This window comes from Thermobia domestica, chromosome 8, assembly GCF_964235325.1.
Source record: "Thermobia domestica chromosome 8, izTheDome1.hap1.1, whole genome shotgun sequence".
Classification (NCBI taxonomy): domain Eukaryota; kingdom Metazoa; phylum Arthropoda; class Insecta; order Zygentoma; family Lepismatidae; genus Thermobia; species Thermobia domestica.
Window position 1 is genome coordinate 254,889,910 of NC_137461.1, and position 23,422 is coordinate 254,913,331.

General features: G+C 37.5%; 1 protein-coding gene across 1 annotated transcript in view; it reads left to right on the forward strand.

Moving 5' to 3' along the window:
- Window positions 1-23,422, forward strand: part of Rpn2 (Regulatory particle non-ATPase 2) — a 161,196-nt gene that overhangs the window by 134,040 nt on the left and 3,734 nt on the right. The window contains exon 11 of the mRNA XM_081769646.1: window positions 9,207-9,422. Coding sequence (XP_081625772.1) covers window positions 9,207-9,422 — 216 coding nt within the window. The remainder of the gene's footprint in view (window positions 1-9,206; window positions 9,423-23,422) is intronic.

Here is a 23,422-nt window from a genome sequence, read left to right on the forward strand (position 1 = left end):
ATTTGCTTCCACTTGGTTCCAAAGCCATAAGCTACCGGAACTTAACAGGTCATCCAAAGGGGAGGGGAGAAGTCTCAAACTCCCTCGTTAATATTTTTATGTAATCAAAGGTGAAGGAATTATTTTAAATTTTCTTAGCCCGTGAGCGTGCCCTTACTCTCGTACATAAAACACATGATTTATGTAATTTCACTACAACAGCTATAGTATCCTTTGTTCAGGGACGTACGCAGGGGTTGGGTCCTTGGGGTCTGGACCCCCCGAAATTTCGACTTTTGTGTAAATTTAGTCTAATTTTGGGCAATTTTAAAAATTTTAATATAAAATACCCTCATATTGAGTTTGGACCCCCCCCCCCCCGAAATAAATTCCTGCGTACACTACTGCCTTTGTTAAATACTGTAGTTCATAGAAACTGATTCAGCTGCCGCCTGCTTGACCAGTATGACTAGATACAGACTTTATTGAATTCGGAGACAAGAGAGATAAAATAACCTTTGATATTCTGGGTAATAGTCTTAAATTACTTTAACCCTGTAAGACCAGTCTCCCAAAGAGATCCTGCACGCACTTCATAGCTTCTTACTTTGTTTGAATGGTAGTTGGTTTTTGGAATAACATATTACTCAGTTGGTTTTACAATGTTACTTTTTCAGGATTTTCGACTCTTCACGGAACATTAGCACATGTTCTTTTTAAGTGTCTCAAAAGAAGCTTCTCCTTTATTGTCAGCTCGTATGTTTATCTGACATTTCATTCGTAACATCTTGACCTGTGAATACGTTCGTTAAAGTAATATTATAACCTCAAGGCTACAGAAAGGATTCAAAATTTAGTCTATTGTTTTCATGATTTCCAGAACATCCTTGTTGTTTCTGTTCATCTTGTCTTAAAGTTCGAGTTTCATGTCTTCAATATGTGACAATCCACTTAAATCTAATAAATAAGTCACGTGTTTTCTCCTTTTAGATCTTGTTTTCAGCCATCTTACTCTGGTAGAATCGGAATTAGCAAATGGCTATGAAACCACCAGTCCTTGACACGGTATCTTTGTTCACAATTTGTTCTAGCGCCATATCAACATTAACACGAGAAAAGAAATAACTAGATCGTTTAATAGAGAATATTCCTGTGGACAAGGACAAGCAGGGCAGTGCTCCAATCGTTTCTGGACTTCTCTTCCGATGTCAAGAAGTTTTAGGAGGTGGATTGTCATCCAGCTTGGGTCTATTTATTACATGTGATAAAAAAGGACATTTGTTCTGTGATTTGTATGTCCATGTCAACATAAGTTATCCATTTAAGCAGAACCGAGAACCTTATTGAGAAACATCACGTTCTTCTACTTTTGGGATAGCAGTGAACTTTCTACAAGCATGTCACTTGATATCCCTGTCTATTTTCGTTCAAACAATATGGAAGATTTTTATATATTTTGATTTCTTCCAACAAATATAGTAGCAGCAACTTCTTTAACCTGTCTCCATCCACGTATGGTCCTTAAACTTTGTGACTTCTCCATTAACAACATCTGTATGAATAAAGCACTCCATCGTTTCTTTCGTTCTTTCCATTTTTATTGAGTTCCCCCGTGGCTAAGCGTTTAGCATACGCGCCTTTGAGGTATGAGACTCGGGTTCGATTCCTGGCCGAAGTTGTGGTTCGAATCCCACTTTAAACTGTAGGTCTATGTCTCATATAGCTTCGCTGCTAAAAGGGAACTCAAAATCAAATATTAAAAAAATCAAAACCTTCAATTTTCGTTTATGCTTTCTTGAACATAAGTGACTTGATGTCTGTTAACGTACAAATTATTATGCGACAAAATTACTTCCAAGTTAACTACAAGAATACTATTTTATTTGTTCAACACCGAATAGCGGCAAAAGTTTACACCTTACGTAAAAGAAAATAACTTGAGCATTATCCAATGAGAAGCTACATGCGATAAAATACCTCAACAAATAAGCGATGCGGCGGCCATTTTGATGAAGTCATATTTCGTACTTCCACCATTGATATTTAATAAAACACTGATATTTTGATAACATAATAAGCTTTTCTTAAAATAACATAGTGGTTTTGGCAATCATGAGTAAATAAGCCATAGATCTCGGACTAATACCAGTTGACATTTTCTTCATTTCTGGTATAGACATGAGTTCTTCGAGTCTGATTGTTGCTACTGAGAAGGTCGAAATCATGCGTAATAGATTAGACGTCGTTCTCATGTTGAAAACAAGTCAAAGGCTTCTGTTGGATGTAGAAATAAAGAACTAAGTGTGGCATTCCTGTCGATGTTTTAAGTTTGTGAAACTTCGTGCATTTAAAATGAACTTCATTTGGTAATAAATATTTCTGTTAAGGGACGAAGGGAATGAGCAGCGGAAATCGTCACAGATCACACACATACACACAAAGAGAGAATCTAAAAACATGCTGACATGTTGTTTCTAGTCCTTGCTTAAATTTAGCAATTTGAACTGCAGGTTACAAGAGCTGAAGCTCCCTAGAGTGATCCCCTATCTCTTTATGTTCATTCATGATTCAACATCGGATGCGACTCGAACGGAAGGTCATGATTATTTCAGTTTCTGGTTTATTCACGTGGCATTTTCTACATTGTTGTACCACACATATAGGGTATGCCTCTTTTTGTAGTATAAAAGCGAATTTCATTTCTTCGCAACACTGAACTCACTAGTATAGCGTTTAGGGTTCAGCCAATGGAAAACTGAAGGAAGAAACGCGAATTGGGAGGTAATTTCTTTTTGTGTGCTACCTTACACGTGCAGTTTGGTGTCATTGTCATACATTGGAGGGGGGCATAAAATGTGTTACACGTTGATGATTGAATTCGATTAATAAAAGGAAAGTAACCACATACGCCTTATCTGAAAGCTCGACATTTGCGGTACTGTTCGAAATTACTTCTTATTTTCTAAACTGAGAATAGATTTTCGGGCATCCAGTTAGGGAAGAGGTACACAGTTTCAACGGATAAAATCAATGCGAACATAGGTTAAATAATAAGCAATGAAGACCTGTGCTTTTCGAAGGTATACAAAAATCCACTTCGTAACAAAGTTCAGGTTGAAGTGGATCAGAGTTGGAGTGATGTGAATTATAAGGAAAATGACGTGCACAAGCCTTTGTATGGTATGAACTTGTGATAAGCTTGCCGGCTTTCTCAGTGACAACTCATTGTGTCGTTTCACGAATCCTGAGAGCCAATCCTATCCTGCTCAATGACGTATTCTGAAAATCTGTACGGGTTTACTGCAGGCTATATGGGATAAATGCTTACATCACATCATTTCTTGATAGCCTGCATATCATATTTGATATTTTATAAAATGCATGCACAAACACGATCTTCTAAATAATAATTATATATCTACTATAAGTTGTAAATTAAGCATTTTACCTGAAGCGATCAAGGCCGAACACAAAAATAAATTTCGAAGGATGTATTTTATTTACCGTAAAACGGGACTACTTTGACAGGTTTTGGACTAGTTTAGATGTGTACACGGGACACTTTCTGCAACCAATGAATGATACTATTCTCATCATAACAATAGGTATCTAGGCTATCACATTCACTACTAAACCTAAGTTTCTACAAGTAAGTTTTGGCGGGAAGAAATTAAGAAATACCGGTCAAAGTAGCCCCGGAATGGGGCTACTTTGACATCATATGTATTTGCCAACGTATGGAGTTATTTTGACATGGAATTTATGTAAAGTGTATAAAACACTGTTTTGGTCATGTGTAAGATACGGTATGCTGTATACTTGATAAGCACTAAATCTTTATTTTGTTGTGGTACATCATTATACACCACTATACAAGTTTTTCTAAAGCTTTACTTTTAACATCTTTTACTTTGAACATTACGGGGCTTTACCTTACATTGTTACTTTATTTTTTACTCTACTTTTTTTTTTACTTTACTTTTAACATAATTACATATGTACCGGTATGTTATCTTTACATGTAACAATTGAAAGAAAAACCTTGGTCGTCAACATCACAGTCGTAACAAGCATATTGAGGATTTTTTGATCCACCATTACAAAACCCATACACCCATTTTTTGCACAGGACACATTGAATCCACTCTCTATATCGTCAGAGTGCGAATTAGATTATTCATTTTTGGGTGGAATAAACAGTGGCGGATCTAGAAGTCCTTATATTATATATTGGGTGACAGGAAGGATATTGAGAGGGGGTAGAAATACAATGGGAGAAATCCCTCATCCCCTCCGGCAATTCGCACCGTGGACACCATATCAGCCTTTATCTATGAAAGTATATGCAACAATTCTCACAGGAAGCACGAATTGCTCATCTGTCAAAGTAGCCCCACTCGATGTCAAAGTAACCCTAAATGTCAAAATAACCCCGTTTTACGGTATTTAAAAAAAAATGAAAGAATAAACTTGAAACTGGGTTAGAATGCAGTTTTATACAGAGTAAATTTAAAATATTTTTTGTAGGATTCCCCTCGCAACATCCACCCTAGATAGGCCTTGGTAGTTTAACCCCCCTTAAAAAAAATCTTCTGAACAACATCAAAATTAACGTTATTGAAAAGGCACGCTGACACAGAACGCTTGAGTTCAGCATTGAAACTTGAACATAATTAAAAGAGCTCTATCACTACAGTGGATAGTCAACAAGCTTAAAAGTTACAAATTCTTTTTTTTTTTCCCTTTCTTCTGAGTCTAATGGCTAGAGTACGTGCCTATTTATCCGGTCTCGGATTGAACGTTCTGCAGTGGTCAGATCCCATTGTAAACGTAAGCAGTGTTTCTTTTAGAAACTATGTTCCGGGGGGGGGACTCTCCCTATTCCGGGTCACTGCTGGTACTATTCTATTTATTATATTATAGACGCATTATGTTGGTCTCCTCCGGGGGGCAGTGCCCCCCCTAAAAATGTGTGGAGGAAACACTGAAGCGTAAGTCGCGTCTTTTATAGCTTCGTTGCTGATGTGAGACGTAAATACAAGTCAACCTGTCATTTGTTTTGTTTCGTCCCACCGTGCCTCATCTGTTCTATTTTAGAGAACAATATGAAAAAAGTGTCCAAAATAGAGCCTAATATGAGAAAACATATGGAAAACGTGTGATACTGCAATTTAAGCATTCTTTCCTTGCATTTTTCGAAAGTGGTATCGAACAAATTTAACTACTAAATATAATAAGTAGCCTTAAAGAGAGCAGGGATGAATTCAGGGGGTAGCCCGGGGGAATCTCTCCTCCGAAGAAAGTTCATTCTCCCCCAGAGAAACTCAAAATTTCAATCACAAAATGTAGAAATTACTTCACCCATACTACCCTCCCCCGAGGAGTTCATATTCCTCCCCCGGGTGTAAATGTCTGAATTCAACACAAAGAGAGTACTGTAGGTATACCGTAAAGAACCATCTATCTAGTCTGGCTACATTATAGGCATTGGAATGCCATATAGAATAACGGTAGCGAACATTGTAATCAATGTTGTTCGCTGAAATTGGAAGTTCTGGACGATAATGGTGAAAACTTTGATTGTGATCACAGAAGTCAAAATAATCTACGTAAATCTAGTAATGAAAAGTTGTTAATGGAGATCTTGTCCATGTGGAAATATGCATACTTGTTTTCATGTGATAAATTCAGACGTGATAAGCAACCAGGATCGCTTGATTGTCCTGCATTGCAGCATAACAACTTTCCTTTGATGAATTTAGTTACGATACGCAACTAGAATCGTTTGACTGCCCTACATTGCTCAATATCGGCCTTCCTAGGAGACGAATTTAGGTATGATAAGCAACCGGGATTACTTGATTGTCGTATATTGCTGCATGTCTGCTTTCCTGTGAGATGAATTTAGGTATAAATAGGTGTAGGGATCGCTTGATCGTTTTACATTGCAAATGCAGATGTGACCTACAGCAACTGGAAGAAATTTGCATTGAAAACTTTCTTCAAGTGTGAACTCGAAACTTGACCATTCAGGCGTGAGTACAGAGGCAGATATTGCTAGTGTTTTTTAGATTAAGTTTTTTTTTTTCCTCGTAAGAAACTTTTTCTTCTGTAGATTCTCCGAGTAACAGAATAGCGTCACAGCTTGAGTACTTGGTCTGAGTTCCATTCGGAGCAACAATCCTGATAACGGTGCCTTGTTTGACTACAAGTTTGTTATGCAGCCCAACTTACTAGTTGTATTGTTTGGGTAACCATTGGCTGGGTTATACTTCAAACTTATAGAGGGAAAAACATAGTTTGTCAGGAAATAGGAATGTAGACAGAAGAGTACGAGAACCATTTTGTTTTACATTTAGTATTAAATGTAAATTCATTTTATATTCTTAGTTCAAACTACTATTCTGAAAGTTTAATTATCCTGTTTGAGGTGGTAGTGTTAATATTCTATAATCCATTGTACGAATAACTATTGAGATATTTAGATAAACCTTGCAGCATAGTAAGTAGTGTCTTTGTTGATATCTGCGTCACCATCTCGCTTCGTTCCTACAATGTATTACAGTGAACGAAAATAAAGTTTGGTGGCCTTTATTAAAATGCCCTTCATATGTTCTGGACTAGTAAAACTTAGATTTCTCATTCTAATTAATTTTAATGAGAATTAGTTATTTTCAGGCTGCAGGAATAGCCTTTCTGTATTAGTTCTTTTCAATTCTACTGTGCAATTTCATTTAAGTAGATTAAAAGTAAGAAAAAAAACCCTCATATTGTATGCTTTTTGGTGCCTGTTGTACTTTCGTAATCTATTTTTCTCATTTATTTTATGCACGACTAGCGGAAAGGGTTTTTCGTGGCAGGTAGTGGGCGTATGTGGGTGTTTAATGCATAAATCTTTCATATTTGTTTCTTGGAAAGATTTAAAAATACAAATTAGCACACTCCTCACGGATTGTGTATTTTATGTAAATAACTTAATGCATTATTAAAGATGGAATCACGTTCGTTGCATAATTGCGTTGATAGAACGTCTGACATGGTATACATATAATAATAATCAACAACAACAACCGGCAGACATCTCAGCTCTCGGCAAACAGTGATCGCGATGCAGGCAAATTAAATCTATCCATAGCTATGTTGCAAGAACTGTTTCCAAGAGGCCTTTGATTTTACAGCGTGGTGACTGCATGGTCAGGTGATTCATCAGATCTTGAAATTTTATTTCATACTGGGTGTTTGCTCCTGCACTGCATAAATTCGAGTGAGTTTTTAGGAGTCTGTAGCTCGTAAGGGTAACTTTATTTGGAAGATATTTGCAAGGTAACTTTGAAACAAAATAACATAATGACAAACATTGTGGTGTACGAAAATAGGATAAAATTTGGGAATGCCTCTTTTCTCCTTATCAGATTAGCTCCTTGTTAGCTTACCAGATTCTCTTCCAGTTTTCTTATCAGGAACTCCACTTGACATTTCCAGTTTGGCGTTTATCTACTTCACTGCAACTTCCATATACTGCAACGTTTTATTTTTACAATGACGTTAATAGATCCCAGGAAAAGATGTATTATGTCTTCAATTATCTGGATGATGATTCTTTGATTTTCCCTTAGCATGACGCCTATGGTGTTAATCCCATTAAGGTTAAGGTGGATGGGCGTCCAACTCATGACGCATTTCATATTGTAACGTCCCTTAGGCCCTATAAACTTTCTTCTTCCAATTGAAGACTTGTACACTGTATCCATAAGGTTATTTTATTACGTCTTACGTATACGTAGCGGTCTTTTACAGTCTAAAGCAAAATTTGGTGGTAGATTTTTGCTCCTATTCCTATTACTTACATGTCTTTAGTTGACGCACTGTAATTAAACAGGATTCTTGGGTTACTTAGTAAGTATATATATAAACAAATACATATTACTATACTACTATTACACTCACAAATTATCTCCACCCCTTTGTTTTCTACAAGAGCAGGCATTTTTTTTTTTTTAATGTTTGTCTTACATCAGATTCGGCGACACACTCCATCCATTCATCCTTCTTAATAATCGCAATATGAATATTGTATGTACTTAATTTTTTATCGGAATTTGTCAGTAACACAAAAGGTCAGTAATATAAAAATAACTGTTAATAGTAAGACTATTCATGGCTTTGGATTGATTATTTTAACAAAAGAGACACTGACCAAAGCTTAAAACCCACTTTATTTTAAATTATAATTTGTAACTGAATCGGATATCTAGCATATCCTTCTTCAGACACTATCGAAAATAAATGAAAATCTATTATTTTTTCATTTATTTTCGATAGTGTCTGAAGAAGGATATGCTAGATATCCGATTCAGTTACAAATTATAATTTAAAATAAAGTGGGTTTTAAGCTTTGTTCAGTGTCTCATTTGTTAAAACTGTTAATAGATATATTATTTATACATTTTACCAATTTTTTTTTCTCGTCTCGTGTCGATGCCCGTGAAACTTTCATCGTCTTTTTCTATCGGAATATTTCTGGTCTTGTGTGGTAAATTTATGTACAAAATGTGTGCCCTGATTTTCTTAATTTTATCGAGAAGTTAGGTCCGCGAAGGATATAATATAACAACATTTAAATTATAGCATTTATTACTGAAGTGTATTGTATTATGACATGAGTAAACGTTGCTAAATGCTCTTAATTGTATTCGTACTTTTTTTTTTTTTTTATAACGAGGAACCATTTAACACTAAACAGAGCTTGAGATCTAAGGCTTGGGTGAACAAATGTTTTCGGTGAGACTCGCGAAATTTTTACCTCGTCGCTAAAGGCGAGAATTCTTACGGTTTTACTCTTGTCTCGTCTCGCCTTGAATTTGAAAATACACTTCTCGTCGAGACGAGACGAGAGATTTCCTCATCTCGTGAGCGACACTATTCTTGACTTAAGCACTAATGGAATTGTATAGTCAACTGCGCCCTCCAGCTTATTTACCTGCCCAGATACACATTTTACATAGGTTTACTCAACGTCAGAGCCACAACAGAATAGAAGTGATATACAGTTAACCATGGGCTCCTTTTCAGGAGGGAATAATAGATTCAATTGAAGTTTTTAAAGGCCACAACTTACTTCGGTTGAAAAAAAATATATTGCTATATTGAACGATAGCTATCAGGTATATTCGACTCTGTGAGAAACTATATTTCTAACTTAATTTTTTTTCTCTTTTTCATTTCAGTATGCCCAAGAGACTCAGCATGAGAAAATCCTCCGAGGACTGGCCGTTGGAATTGCTCTTACAATGTACGGTAGATTGGAAGAAGCTGATCCTCTCATTACAACTCTGTGCCAGGATAAAGACCCAATCCTTAGGCGTTCTGGCATGTACACTTTGGCGATGGCTTACTGCGGTACAGGAAACAATCAAGCCATACGAAAGCTTCTTCATGTTGCTGTAAGTATTTTATTTTAAAATAAACATCCGAAATACAACTTGCATCCGGAGTGCATAGCGTAAAAAACGATAGATAATATCTGCTAGTTTTTTTAAATACATATGTAGCTCATAAATAAATGAACAGCAGAATAAAAACAACTACTACTATTGGCAACGAGCAACATATTTTTTAGCGCCATAAAAATTAATGTGTCTTAATTTTCTCAAACTACGCATGAAAATTTGCCCACAATATGTAGTTTTGTTCAGATCGATATGGTCTATCAATCAATATCTCTCTCATCTTTGGACAATATTAAAGTTTTAGAATTAATCCTAATTTTGGGCTATAACTCATTAATCATACTATAGAGTGTCCCACAAAGAATCTAACTTTTGAAATACCCGCTATTTCTGTTCTAGTACGCGAGCTCCTCCGTGGCTAAGCGGTTAGCGTACGCGCCTTTGGCGTGGGAGACCTGGGTTCGATTCCCGGCGGGAGCTCATGTGGTTCGGATTCCACGTTAATCAGTAGGTCCACGTCTCATATAGCCTCGCTGCTGAAAGGGACGCTAAACTAAAATCAACTCAACTCTGTTCTAGTACGTTGGTAGCATTGCACGTTACACACTTTTCATCTGTTGTCTTTGTGGTTAGTAGTCACGGAGCGCCTCATCTTGTTAGTGGTCATCTTGTTTTTCTGAACGCGTAGGAATGGAGGGCTTCATGACGGAACAACGTGTTGTGTGAAAACTTATGCAAATGTGATGAATGTTGTGCAAAAATTGTTAGCAAACTCCGTGGAATGTTTGGCCAACGTAATGCACCTAATAAGGCGACTGTGATAAGACTGCTAAATTTGAGAAAATCGGTTGGTTGTGGGCCCTCGGAGCGTCCTCGTGTTAATCATTCTGCGGAAAACCGCCATCATGAGTGATAATATTGCTGTAACTTTGGTCCATAAAAACAGATGACGGTCATGCGATATTCGGCGCTTCCTGACTACAAACCACAAAGGCAAGAGATGAAAATCATGTAACGTTTGGTGTTGCCAACTTACTAGAACAAAAATGACGGTCATTTCAAAAGTTGCGTTCTATATGGAACACACTTTACTAGGTCATTTAATTCACTCTGACTTGCTAAATGTGATTCCACTGAGGAAGAGCCAATACAGTCTATTTCTCATACACTGTCTGGATCAGTTTTATTCCTTTAGAACTCTGCGTAATGTTCACTTAATCAAATTCATTTATAGCTGGTTTTTCTGGTACGGAGAGCTCTTGAGAATGCGGGACAGGGCGAATTGCTGACGGTCGGTCAAGATATACGAGAGTGTGTGTTTCGATTTAGAAATGTGCCCAGCAATATCTATCAAACAGAAGTAACAGTCAGGTACGCGATCTCTTGCTTCCCGCCAAATCATAGGGACAAAAAATGGGATTCTATTTTCTATTTAATCACGCTCTAAGTGCACGGCTTCTCGATGCGTTCGCAATGCGTATTTATGGCTTATGCTACACTTGGAATGCTCTGACCATGTATTTAATAAATGTGGATGGCTAATCACAATGCGGTGCAAACGCAAAAGCAATAAAAACGCGGAGAAAACGTCAGCTCGAGCGTATTTGGTGCGTTTCGGAACAATAGACCGCCTGCTGTTTAAGAGATGACTAAAGGAAGGAAGAAAAGGAAAGACTTGTTGCCATGCAAGGGGATTTTAGCAAGAAACAGCTGCTTGGAAGATGCTTTGTGCAGAGTATTTGAACTCTGCTATTATAAAGTATGTGCGTGTATAACAAAAGAAGATTCACAAAAATAGAAGGAAATTTCGAAAAACCAGCTATTCACAGAAAAATCTATGTAACGCAATAGGGTTATTTCTCGTGATTCGCATGAGTGAGAATAAGTGTGTGGCAGTAAGGCCTGGAAATCCTGACAGTATGGTTTATAACTCTGGCGAAAGTAAAATTACCAAGTAACCGCCTAGGTCACGTTCGCTGCGGATGGGGTAACGCATCCTGAGTAGCCATAGTCTGAGACTGAAGACAGACACATACGTGTTGTACCCATCTTTTATCTTGGTCACCAAACTCATACCTGAAGTAAAGGTTATAGGATAGTCCTTACTAACAGTGGGAGTAATAGTTCTTCGGTGCAGTCTTAACGTACACTGCTCACAAATGTAACCGAACCCATTACTGTTGTTGCCCAGCACCTAGATGACATTAACTGCTCAACAATAATTGATTTTAGGGAATGAGTTTTTAAACTCGCTTCGCAGTGCACAAGTTTCCTGTTTATAGTTACTTAAAAAGATAAAATAGTTTCAACACGTCGCATCCTTCTGACAGCGTTTGCAAATAACGTTGCACAACAGTGTAGAGAATATAGAAAACTTTTTTACGGTGTACAAGTATGCTGTTTACCTACTTGAAACGATATTTTAAACGCACCACATTAACACGTAACACTGGAAGCAAGATTGCTTGAAAACAGTGCTGCCACCTACGAAACACTTTTCATCAGTGTTACTAACTTACGAAACTAATGATTTCAGGAATACCGTATATTTCTTACCAATTCGAGAACGAATTGGGTCGTTTTTCACAAACTGTAGTTGACACATGAAGATGTGGGCTATACGTGTATTTTTTGTTTCCTAGAGGTTTTGCCCTTTGCCACAAATCTAGATAACAGAATCTTCCCATTCCGAAAGTGAGATTTTCTGAATATTTCACTCTGTGCAGTTAAGAGTAGCCAGTTTTAGACAAAAATGTTATGAGCACTTAGTTTGCTAGTGTTTTCCCCTGGTGTATCTGGTTTTGAATCATTTTTTCGTGTTCTGATTGTTGTTTTCTTCAACCATCTGAAGCTTTATTATGGTAGATGTTAATATATTTTCCTTGTTTAAGACTCTCCTCAGAAGAGTTATGAGTTTAGTAGCTTAAGTAATTTCGTCTCGTAATTTCCAAATAAGTATATTTCCACTGTTCAACAGAAGTTTGCTGTATGCAGTTGTTGTATCATCCACAACTAATATCTGGTTAAAATACCTCTGAACTTCTTGTACTCCTGCAAAGAAAAGAATAAGATATTATTTTTCATTCATAATAAAATTGAAGAAGGTTGATGCAGGCAGATGTTGGTTGAAAGCCCCACAACCTCATCAAGGCCTCTATTTCTGTGAGGGCCTACTTTTGACTGGAGAGGGACGTAAGATCATATGCACCATACGATCTTACGCCGGAGAACCAGATTCTAGCAAATTCCTTGATATTTCACTTAGCAAACCCTTTGGAATTCCTTTAATGCCAAAGATTTTGCTGCGATACTTTATCAAGTAACTTGCTCAGTGATGATGAGATGAAGGGTGAGAGAATTCTAACAAATTCCTTGGTATTTCACTTAGCAAACCCTTTGGAATTCCTTTAATGCCAAAGATTTTGCTGCGATACTTTATCAAGTAACTTGCTCAGTGATGATGAGATGAAGGGTGAGAGAATTCTAACAAATTCCTTGGTATTTCACGACGCAAACCCTTTGGTATTCTTTCAATCATACTTTACCAAAGAATTTATTTTCAGGGTGAAAAAGGAGGCAGAGAATGATGAAGTAGAAAGATGCTAATGTGTGTGTGTGTAGAGGATTGTGGAAGATGAGAAAGTGAGGAAATTTTGAAGAAGGTGTTAAGTGTAAGCCCGAAGAAAATGGAAATAAAAGAATAAAGTGCTGTTATGGATATAAGAGTATTGTTACAACAATACTTGCATTTTTTAAAAGAAATATATATTAAATTGACTTTATTCAAAATATTCTATGATGTAATTATCTTATGGAGTTACAATAATTGTTTATTTGTCCTGCTGTTACCAACCGTCAATATTGCGTTAAAAAAAAAAAAAAAAAAAAAACTCTTTCGAGCAATACGAAACATTCTCATAACTAAAGTGATTTCTACGTGTTACAGACAAATATTAACAGGAAAATCTTAATAAGTGGTTTGTTTCTGTGCTTTATGTCGTTACAAAGGGACTCTCATAAAAAACAAACAAACGGAACTTTTGAAATTCCCGCCATTTCTGTTCTAGTAAGTTGGCAGCACCAAACGTTACACGATTTTCATCTGTTGTCTTTATGGACAGAGCGCCGAATAGAGCACCATCGTCATATGTCTTCTGTATGGATAGAAGTGGGGCTCTTCACGATGGAGCAGTATGTTGTCATAGTGAAAACGTATTACAATAATTAAGCGCTCCATTCCTACCCATACAGAAAACAGATGACGATTATACGCTAGTTGGCGCCCCGTGACTACTAACCACAAAGAGAACAGATGAAAATCGTGTAAAGTTCAGTGCTGCCAACTTACTAGAACAGAAGTGTGTTCTTTATGAGACACCCTTCATATACTGTCCTGTTGTTAGTGCCAGAATGAAAAAGCTTGACGAGGGTGCACTTCAGTATGTTTCATCTTAATAAATGTGTCATCATACATAATTAATTTTTAGGTTTTCAAAAATAGTACTTTTCCTCGAATACTACGCATCAGAATTTTTATTTCACTTGTATTTTGTTCAGCACAATGAAATCTATCAATGTGTCTAATCTTTGAACATTCTTTTTCCGTTCTACGTTGGTAATACAGGAAATATATTTTTATAGCAGTACATCATTTATTTCTGGATAGCGATTTTCAGTAAGGATTTGTGTTTCGTGAAAAACAATTTAAAGTTGCAAGTGCAGTGTGGCAAATTGCCGGAAGTATTATCCATTTACGTTGAAAATTATTACTGGTGCTTCCACATTTGTTCCTCATGATTCCCTCAATACACACACACACGTCTTCTTTAGCCTACGTGCCATAACTGTGGAATATAAAACTGAAATATTGCATTTAATTTTAAACCCGTTTCATGTAATATTGCGTGTTAACTTCAAAAAAATGTTTCGTCGGCGTCTAAATGACAAATCTGTAGGGACATTAAAATTTTTGAAAGCATGTCCTAAATTCAACGATATTATATTTAACGAAAAGAAATCCAATGGTGAGACATATATCAGTTGTTAATCTCATCTGAACAAAATGATATGAATAAGTGCAAACTCTCGTCCGTAATTTTCGAGAAAATCGACAAAAACATTTTTTTTAAACCTAGAAATTGATACTGTATTATAACCATACCATCTACGAGGATGGTTGCAAAGCATAAAACTTATGCTATTCATTATACCTTAACAAAAATTTATTGTAGATTAATAATATTTCTATCTTTTCTCATCATGTATAGCCGAGAAGCGTACATTAAAAATCATGACTTGTCTGGAAAACTGGTCAAGAGTAGAAGTGAGGTTAGTGTTACGCTTCCTTTGTGCCAAAGACACTACACCTGCTGACATTATATAGGCAGATTGTAGAGATGTATGGGAAGGGTTAAATTTGAAAGCGATATGTAAGGAAATGTGCCTTCAAAGAAAGACGGACCAATATTGTTAATGACAACCCTGGACACATCGGTTGACTTAGTACTTTAACTACTGACGTTACGATTGGAACGACTTGAGTACCCGTTCTACAGCCGTGACGTAGCCCCAGTGACTTTCACCTTTTCCCCGTTCTAAAGCAAAAATCGGCTGGTCACCATTCTCTGGCATGTGATTATGTCAAAACTGCTGCCTCACGGTGGCTATGAGAACTTGAGGCAGATTTCTATGCAAATGATACAGAAAACTTTATCTGCCATTGTGACAAGCGGTTGAACAAAAACTATGATTACATCGAGAACTAATGTTGATTGCACTCTTATCATCAGGTGTGTAGATCTTGCAGCTATGTCTCACACATATCATCATAGGCTTTGTAACCTTCCTTTTGATCGTATTAAGGTGAAACTGATCCTAAAGTGTATCCTCATCAAGATTTTCATTATAACATTAGCAAGACATTATTAAAGAATCATTAATAAGATGTAGCCGAAAATTATAATTACGGTAATTGTAAAAGTTCCGTTTAACCATAATATTATATCCAAAGATGAGAAGTGGCAGATGTATCAAAACTTCGAGGCAATAGATCAACTCCGTTATGAGTTAAAATGCGCGAAAAATGAAGAGGTGACAATTATTGGAAATAGATGCATTCCAATCAAAAATGGTCAAAGTTTCCCAATCGCATCAGTCATTTGGGCTCCGCATTGGTAATGTGTCCGATGTTAAATGGAAAAGCAACGTTTCCAGTACATTAGGCTGTTCGAACAGAAACCTTAGGGCACGCAAAAATGATATGGGTACGTGCACGATGTTGTGTGAAGGAACCTAAAACACCTCGAACCAGTTCACAACAATGTTGTGTTTTGGTATGGTAAGAATCGAGAGGAACAGCCTGTATTGAACTGGCAACATTGCTTTTTTCTTCATTTAAGATAGGGCATTTTACCTGTGTAGAATCCAAAGGACTGGTGCGATTGGAGGACTTCGACACTTTAGACTAAAATCCATCTATTTCCAGCAACTGTTTTATCTCCACTTCTTCATATCTTTCTGCATAACGGAGTTGGTCTATGGCCCCCGACTTTTGATACACCCGGTATGTCAATTGATAAATCATATCTAGGTGAACAAAATCAAATTCATGAGAGTAAATTCTCATGTGGTTTTTGAGAAATTCTGAAAACGTAAATTTTTATAGCGCTAAAATACTTCGTACGTTACCAGTAATAATTTTTAGTCTGACTCTGCTGTAGAGACCTGCACGGGCCGAATTTTTCCGCCCGAGCCCAATCCAGCCCGAACGTACCGGGCCCGAAATGTTTTGCAGATTTTCGGCCCGGGCTCGGCCCGGTCCGATAAGTTTTTAAAAATTCGTGGCCCAAGCCCGGCCCGGGTCCGATAAATTTAAAAGTTTTTGGCCCGACCCCGGCCCGATAATTTTTTTTAAAAATTAGCTCGAGCCCCAATCTTTCTCAAAATTTAGTACTAAATTTGACCTAACCTCAGAAACATTTTCTAAACTCTGGTTCACAACCTGACGCTTGCCTCCCGAAAGGTACGATTGCCTCCTAAAACTTTGCCTGTCATCGAGAGAACAAAAACTCCATTCCCTGTAATAAAAATCTAACTTAATTGATTTTTAGCATAAAGTGAAGATAGCAATATTGTTTAGCGACAGGCAAAACATTCCCACCCCTTCTTGTTATATTTTGAGTTCAGTGAAGGTCAAGGTCAGAGCTCAATTTACCGCATAATGCCTGCAGTCCTCTATAGTGAAAATGGAACCGCTAAGCAACACAAACTGTAAATAGTTATTGCATTTTTTGTAACATTTTTCACGGACACACTTCTTCAACGTTTGGCTTTATTCCAATTATCGTTTAACGAAAGTGAATAATTATTAAAGAATTGCAATTGATCGGCCCCAGCCCAGCCCGAGCTGAAGATAAATCAGTATCGGCCCGCCCAAGCCCGGCCCGGCTCAAAGAAATAACAGAGTCGGCCCGCGGGTCGGGCCGGGTTCGGCCTGTGCAGGTCTCTACTCTGCTGGAACAGAATATTTACGTATTAAGGTCTTGTGTATGTCATAAGATGCAGTGTTTAGTTGCAAATTGTGTCTTCTAACGGACACACACACACACACTTCTGATGGTGAGACATACATTCCTTAAGTGACACACGTAGTCCTAATAGTAATGAACATATATATACATGGGCAGCATTAAAATATTGAAGAAAGAATAATGCCTCTCTGTTATTATTATTATTATTATTATTATTATTATTATTATTATTATTATTATTATTATTTTATTCGAAAGATGCATTCAGTATGAACGGCATAGCATGAGTGACACACTGTGTTACTCATGACTAAATTGCGAGTAGGAAATTTCCACGGTTTTCGATGATGAATATGTAACATGTTGGTACTTTTTCTAGTGTAGCCTGTGGGCAAGGGCGCCCACCAGGGGGGCAAGGTGGGGCGCTCCCCCCTCCCAAGAGGAAATTGTACTTGGGAATATTGAAAATCCAATAGAATTTTTACATTAGTTATAGCAAAATTTGAAACTATATTTGAAACGTCGCTTATACTTCCCCTCTTCCCCCTTGGAAACCACGACATGGGCACCTTTGCTGTTGTATGGTTGCAGTCTTGTCTGTACTACTTTTTTCTAGTATATTTGTAAAAAGTCAAAAACTAGTATATTGGTGAAATCACCAATCTGGAGAATAACAGGTTTGTATAATAGAATGTGTGTAAATAACAATGAATTGGATATATGTGACACGTCGCCTAAGACATCACATATATCGCGCATGCCGTTATCAAGAGTTACGAATATGTGATTATGTAATTTTCAACACTAATCTGGTCATGGCTTGTTGGGAATAAATAAATAAATAAAATATATCCTCACTTCTTGTGCAGTTACTCTCTTGTCCGTGGTATTGTTTCTACTGTATCCTCACGGCTTGGACAGTTGTTATCTTGTCCGTGGTACTTTTTCTAATGTAACCTCACAATTTGTGCGGTTACTGTCTTGTCCGTCTTACTTGTTTTCTACGTATACTTACGACTTGTGCGATTGCACTCTTGTCCGTGATACTATCTTCTAGTGTATCCTTGCAGCTCGTGCAATTGCTGTCTTGTCCATGAACTTTTTTAGTGTGTAACCTCACGGCTTGCGCGGTGATTTCCTTGTCCGTGGTACATTTTTTTCCCTAGTGTATCTTCATCACCTGCGCGATTGGTTTCTTGCCCGTGATAGCGTTTGCTAGTGTAACCTCACGACTTGTACTAATCTTATAGTTGGCATTTTTTGTTTAGTGTAATCTCACGGCTTGTGGAGTTTCATTCTTATCTCTTTTTTAATGTATTATCATGATTTGTGCAATTGCCATCTTGCCTATGCTCACAAGTTCAAACTTTGCTGAATGCATAGTGCCTTGGATAGAAATTCCAAACGTAGATACAAGTAGATCACAATATTCTCGAATACTGTTTTAAATAGTGCACCGTCATGCACAGCCTCCTTATTACAGGAAGGGCATAAATTTCAATTTTTAAAACAAGTCTATTTACGTTCATGGTGTTGCCAGTAAGAGACCGTTTCACTTGACATATGATACGAGGCATTTACATAATAGCAAATTTTGTGTGCTGTAGTTGCCTTGTTTCTTGTTTAAGTTTCTATGGAAGTGTAAAAATGGGGTTTATTTTCGTCCTCTCTGTGTATTCGTATCTAACGATACTTTTTTTTTTTGTTTTGTTTTGTTTTGTTCTGGCTGGTAGGAAAAACGAAAAAAAAGGGCGGAATTGAACTAGTTATAAATGCAAACAACCTAAACCTCTGTATTATAGAAGGCATGGAAAGAGAGATGATAGCATAAAGTGTATTATATATATATATATATATATATATATAGATAGATAGAGAGATAGATAGATAGATAGGGTGTCTAAAAAGTCCTTTGACATAGGGTAACTCTGTTATTGTCAGTTACAACAAACTGTAAGAGGAAAAACCGTCTCCAAATATGATGTTTTTAATGTAAAGGATTTTTTTTTTTAATCGGACGAGCCGTTTGGGCTGTACACTCTTTATGCGCCCAATATTAAATGAAAATGCAACGTTGCCATTAATAGAGGGACTGGGGAATGGGAGGGTGCGGCGGGAGGAGGATACATTTTATAAGAGGATGGTGAGTGGGGTCATTTTTGAAATGGGGGCTGGCCATCGACATGTTAGTATAAAAGACAGTAACTTCATTCACTTATGTTGTGGGTTCAGGTAAATGACAACGTTGCATTTTATTTAACATTGGGCGCATATATATATAATATTGTATGTTTTTATGTGTGTATGTGTTTTGATACAGGAAACAACGAAAGAAGGAAGAAAAGTCTTACGGGAAGCTTTGTTCAAAATATTTTCCTATTTCGTGTAATATACAAACGAGCACAAAATGCGTGAATATCTTGTATCATGTTTTTATCATCATCCTTAAAGATAATCGTTAATATTTGATGCATGTGACGTAGGCTCTGTTTTGTCTATATGACAGTATATGTCAAAACAAATAATTTTTCTTTCCAGGGGGGGGGGGATAAATCAGTGTCATGCTAATGTTTAATACTTGAATTCTGTATGATTTTTATAACTGATCCCTTAAAATTCTACATTGGAAAATAACGTGGATGAATTATTATGGAACTGTTGAGCAGGGAAAACGGGAAAATTTTCCATTCAGGAAAATGCACTTCATTGTGGAAATTAATGTACAGAGAGAACGTTTCAGCTCGAAAATTATCAGTCATCATTCCGAAAATGCCTGGCACGCAATGGTTTCTTCAACGGAAAGAGGAATTAATCGCTGGGTGCCATGTGTGAAAAATACGGGAGTGAGGCAAAATTTGATAGCCCAAAGCAGCATGTGTGACACTGTTTTGTGCAGAGTGAACTGGGATGTCGTAGTAGAGCAAAAAGACCGCTTGAACAGCTTTCTTCGACGCTTTGTCTTAATAGCGTTCGGTAATTTCGTCAGGATATGTCGGTAGTGTACTCCTGTGATAGTTTGTCTCTTACGACCATAATCTATCTGCACCACACGATACTAGTCCCAGAAAATACTAAGAATTATCTTGCCTGACGATGGTTGGGTCTTTGCCGTTTTGGTGGTAGTGAATCCATATGTTTCCACTGCTTGTTTTATTCCTTTGTTTCGGGGTCATAGTGCACCTAGCACTTGTTCGTGATGATTATGCTTTTAAAGAAGTCATCTGGATTGTCCTGACATAGCTGCAACATTTACGCTGCTGCCTCGATTCGGCGGGCTTTTTGAATCGGTATGAGCAGTCGTGGAAACCAGCGAACGCCAACCTTTATCAGGTACAAAATGTTGTGCAAGATGTTGAAAACTTACCTATGACTGATTTTCCCTTTTTTCACTGTCGTCTCGATTGTGATATGCCGGTCTGCGAGCACTAGGGCCTCCAGTTTCGTTGCGATTTCCGGTTCTTCACAGATAGATAGTATGCCTCTTTGTTCGTTGTCATTCAGATTTGTCTGACCACATTGAAAGCGTCTGCGTCAACTAACCACCGTCTCATATGATGGTGCATTGTTGTCATACACTTCCACTAACGCAGTATGGATTGTTGCAACGTTCTTTCTCAAATGCAGAAAACGAATACAGCACGATGCACTTCATCAATGGGTTGATCCATTTTGTTTTGGCTTCTCGAGCGGCTTGCGATAGTACTGTGGCACGGAGATTTCAATGTGTAGCAAGACTACAGATATGTACCTATAAAGAAACAAGAAATAAGTAACTTCATTTTTTTTAGGTATATATTTATCAGAAAATGAAGAAAAAACACTAAATGAAAAGCTAAATGAAATTTTAATGTTTACCAACAAAATAAAACACTTCTTCGAACTTTAGTTTAACTTATGAGGCTGTATTGCAGCATATAAATGATAAAATGTGAATGAATAGGCAGAAATGTCTGTTTGCAGACGCATGCAAGATTCAACAACTTACTGTCGACTTAAGGCGCCATCAAAACATAAGCGGCGGCTCCAGTAAACATTGGGGCGCCAACTCGGTAAATTTGAAAATTCGCTCCGGGATCCATCCTGGAAATCTGATGAAACCGGATTAGCGATGGCCGGACTTTTGAATATGAACCTGTAAAGTGAAAATAATTCTCGCATCGTAATCCTGGGATCGCTGATTCATTCTCGCGGACAGCCATCTTTACTGGCGGTTTGCAATTTTTTTTCTTCCCTGTTAAGTAAAGGGCCGGCGGTGATGAAACTGGTCACTGACTTTGAACTGTGACTGAGAAAACCCAGAAGTTGTCACACTCATAACCTGACAGGCCCAAAGACTATAGAAGGAACTTCGTCATGCATCCGGAGAAACTCAGTCTACTAACGTAATTGTCACAAGCCTGATTCCTTGTTCTTATTAGTATCACGCAAGTGGGACTTACAAGGGTATAACATTGTCCGTCCTTTACTCCTCACGATTACTCTCGAACGAAGGCGAATTTTTAATTTTTTTTTTTTTTTTTTTTTTTTTTTTTTTTTTTTAAGAATAGATATCTGGAGCGATTATCTCGGCCGAGTTGGTTAATGGTTTCAGTTAATATCAGCTGCGACTTTAACCCGTCCATTACTCTACACGATAACTGTTGAGTGAAAACAAAATTTTGAATTCTGTTTTTTAAAGTAGCTAGGTAGAGCAATTATCTCGGCTAAGTCACTAGTGGAGTAGATCAGTTAACATAATCTCGGCTAGCAGCGACTTTCATGTTGGCAATCCGTATCTCTCAAATGGAAGTTTCGCGTGATCGTCATTAATGTCTTTAACAGAGTTTATTAAATCTATCACTTTTTGTCTCTCCTATGACAACATGTAATCAAATTTGGGTTTACTTTAGAATTTACGTTTGATGAGGTGTTGATATTCAACGTGATTGTGTTCTTGCCTTCGGTATTGGAGACTGGGATTCGGAGCGTACTGATTGTTGACTGGATTGACGGCACTCGCGAACCGTCGTAAGGCACGATTAAGTAGACCGGGCAGACGAGAACGGCGTGGCGGCCACGGCACGTACACCTGTGAGATCAAATGGTCTGAGTTGCGGCAACAAATGACTGTAATAGACGGAAGAACAGGCCGAAGTCGGGGTTCAACCGAAGAAACTGCAGATTCATAGTGATCGGAATCCCACACGCGCTGAACTCGACTCTGTCTCCACCCTCAACTTGCTCGAACTGAGCTCTTCTCACCTTGTTCCCAGGTTTTGTAAAACTGGTTGCCAGGTGGAGAGCTCTGACCACCTGGCCATTTCTGTGCTTGGTAGAAGTGTATGTCACATTAAACTGTAAAGCTGAATCTGCTGAGAGATCGACTGTGCAAGATAACAAACTCCGAACATTTACATTAAACGTATCATGATTAAGGAACGTCACATCGGAAATCGAACCCGTGAATCTTAGAGCTCGAATAATGAATGTCATTGACCCATTGTAACATTTTGCAATAAGTTCAACCTGGTTGATTAGGTCTCAGACCGCTTCCTTCCTCCCCAATCCATCCTTTCTTCCCTTTCCCTGGATAGTGTGCTCACCGAGGGACGTGATACCTCAAAAACGTGACGGGCTCAATGGCATAGATGCAGAAAGCCCAGATATCTAAATCCTAATCCTAACTTTCGGGTCACAGGGACTTTTCATCGGGACGGATCAGCTAAGTCTGAAAGCGAAACCAGACTCGTGACCCAAGTGATTCGTCCCATCTCTGGAATACTGGGATGACATGTTTAAATACATAGAACGTCACAGACTTCCTTCTAGTCCAGCATTTCCCAACCTTTTTCAACTTGCGGCACACTACGGTTGTAACTTGAATTCTCGCGGCACACTTATAGACATTATTATTTGAACATATAAAATATCGTGGTATTTTTTCTGTGATTTCTGATCTGAGAAGAAAGCTCGATCACTGGTTTTCACCCTTGGTATATCATTATGCTTATTTTTCATTCTAATTTAAAAATTGAAAACAATTGCAGTGAGGTATAGGACTCAGATTTTTAAAAATACACTTTCTTTTTCGAAAACTGTACTTAGCTTTTCGATTACTAAATAGCAAACGAACAAGCAAATCTCTTTTACTTTTAAATTACAAATGTAGGTAATTTGTATGCATGTTTGCTTTGTCGAAAGGATTGAATATTTTAAAATTTCAAGTTACGAAATAGCCTGCAACAATAAAGAAGTAATAATGGTCATAACAATGATAACAAATACTGTTTTCAACATTAAAAATGAACAGAAAAGTAACACGGTATGAAACATAAAATTGTAGATTCATAGTAGAGGTTCATTGTAATGTGAAATACAAATATACATTTTTCCTTATGTCTTGCAATATGATTGCTATAGAGTTAATAATTTTGTTTCTATTTCCTCGCGGCACACCAACGGCCCATTCACAGCACACCAGTGTGC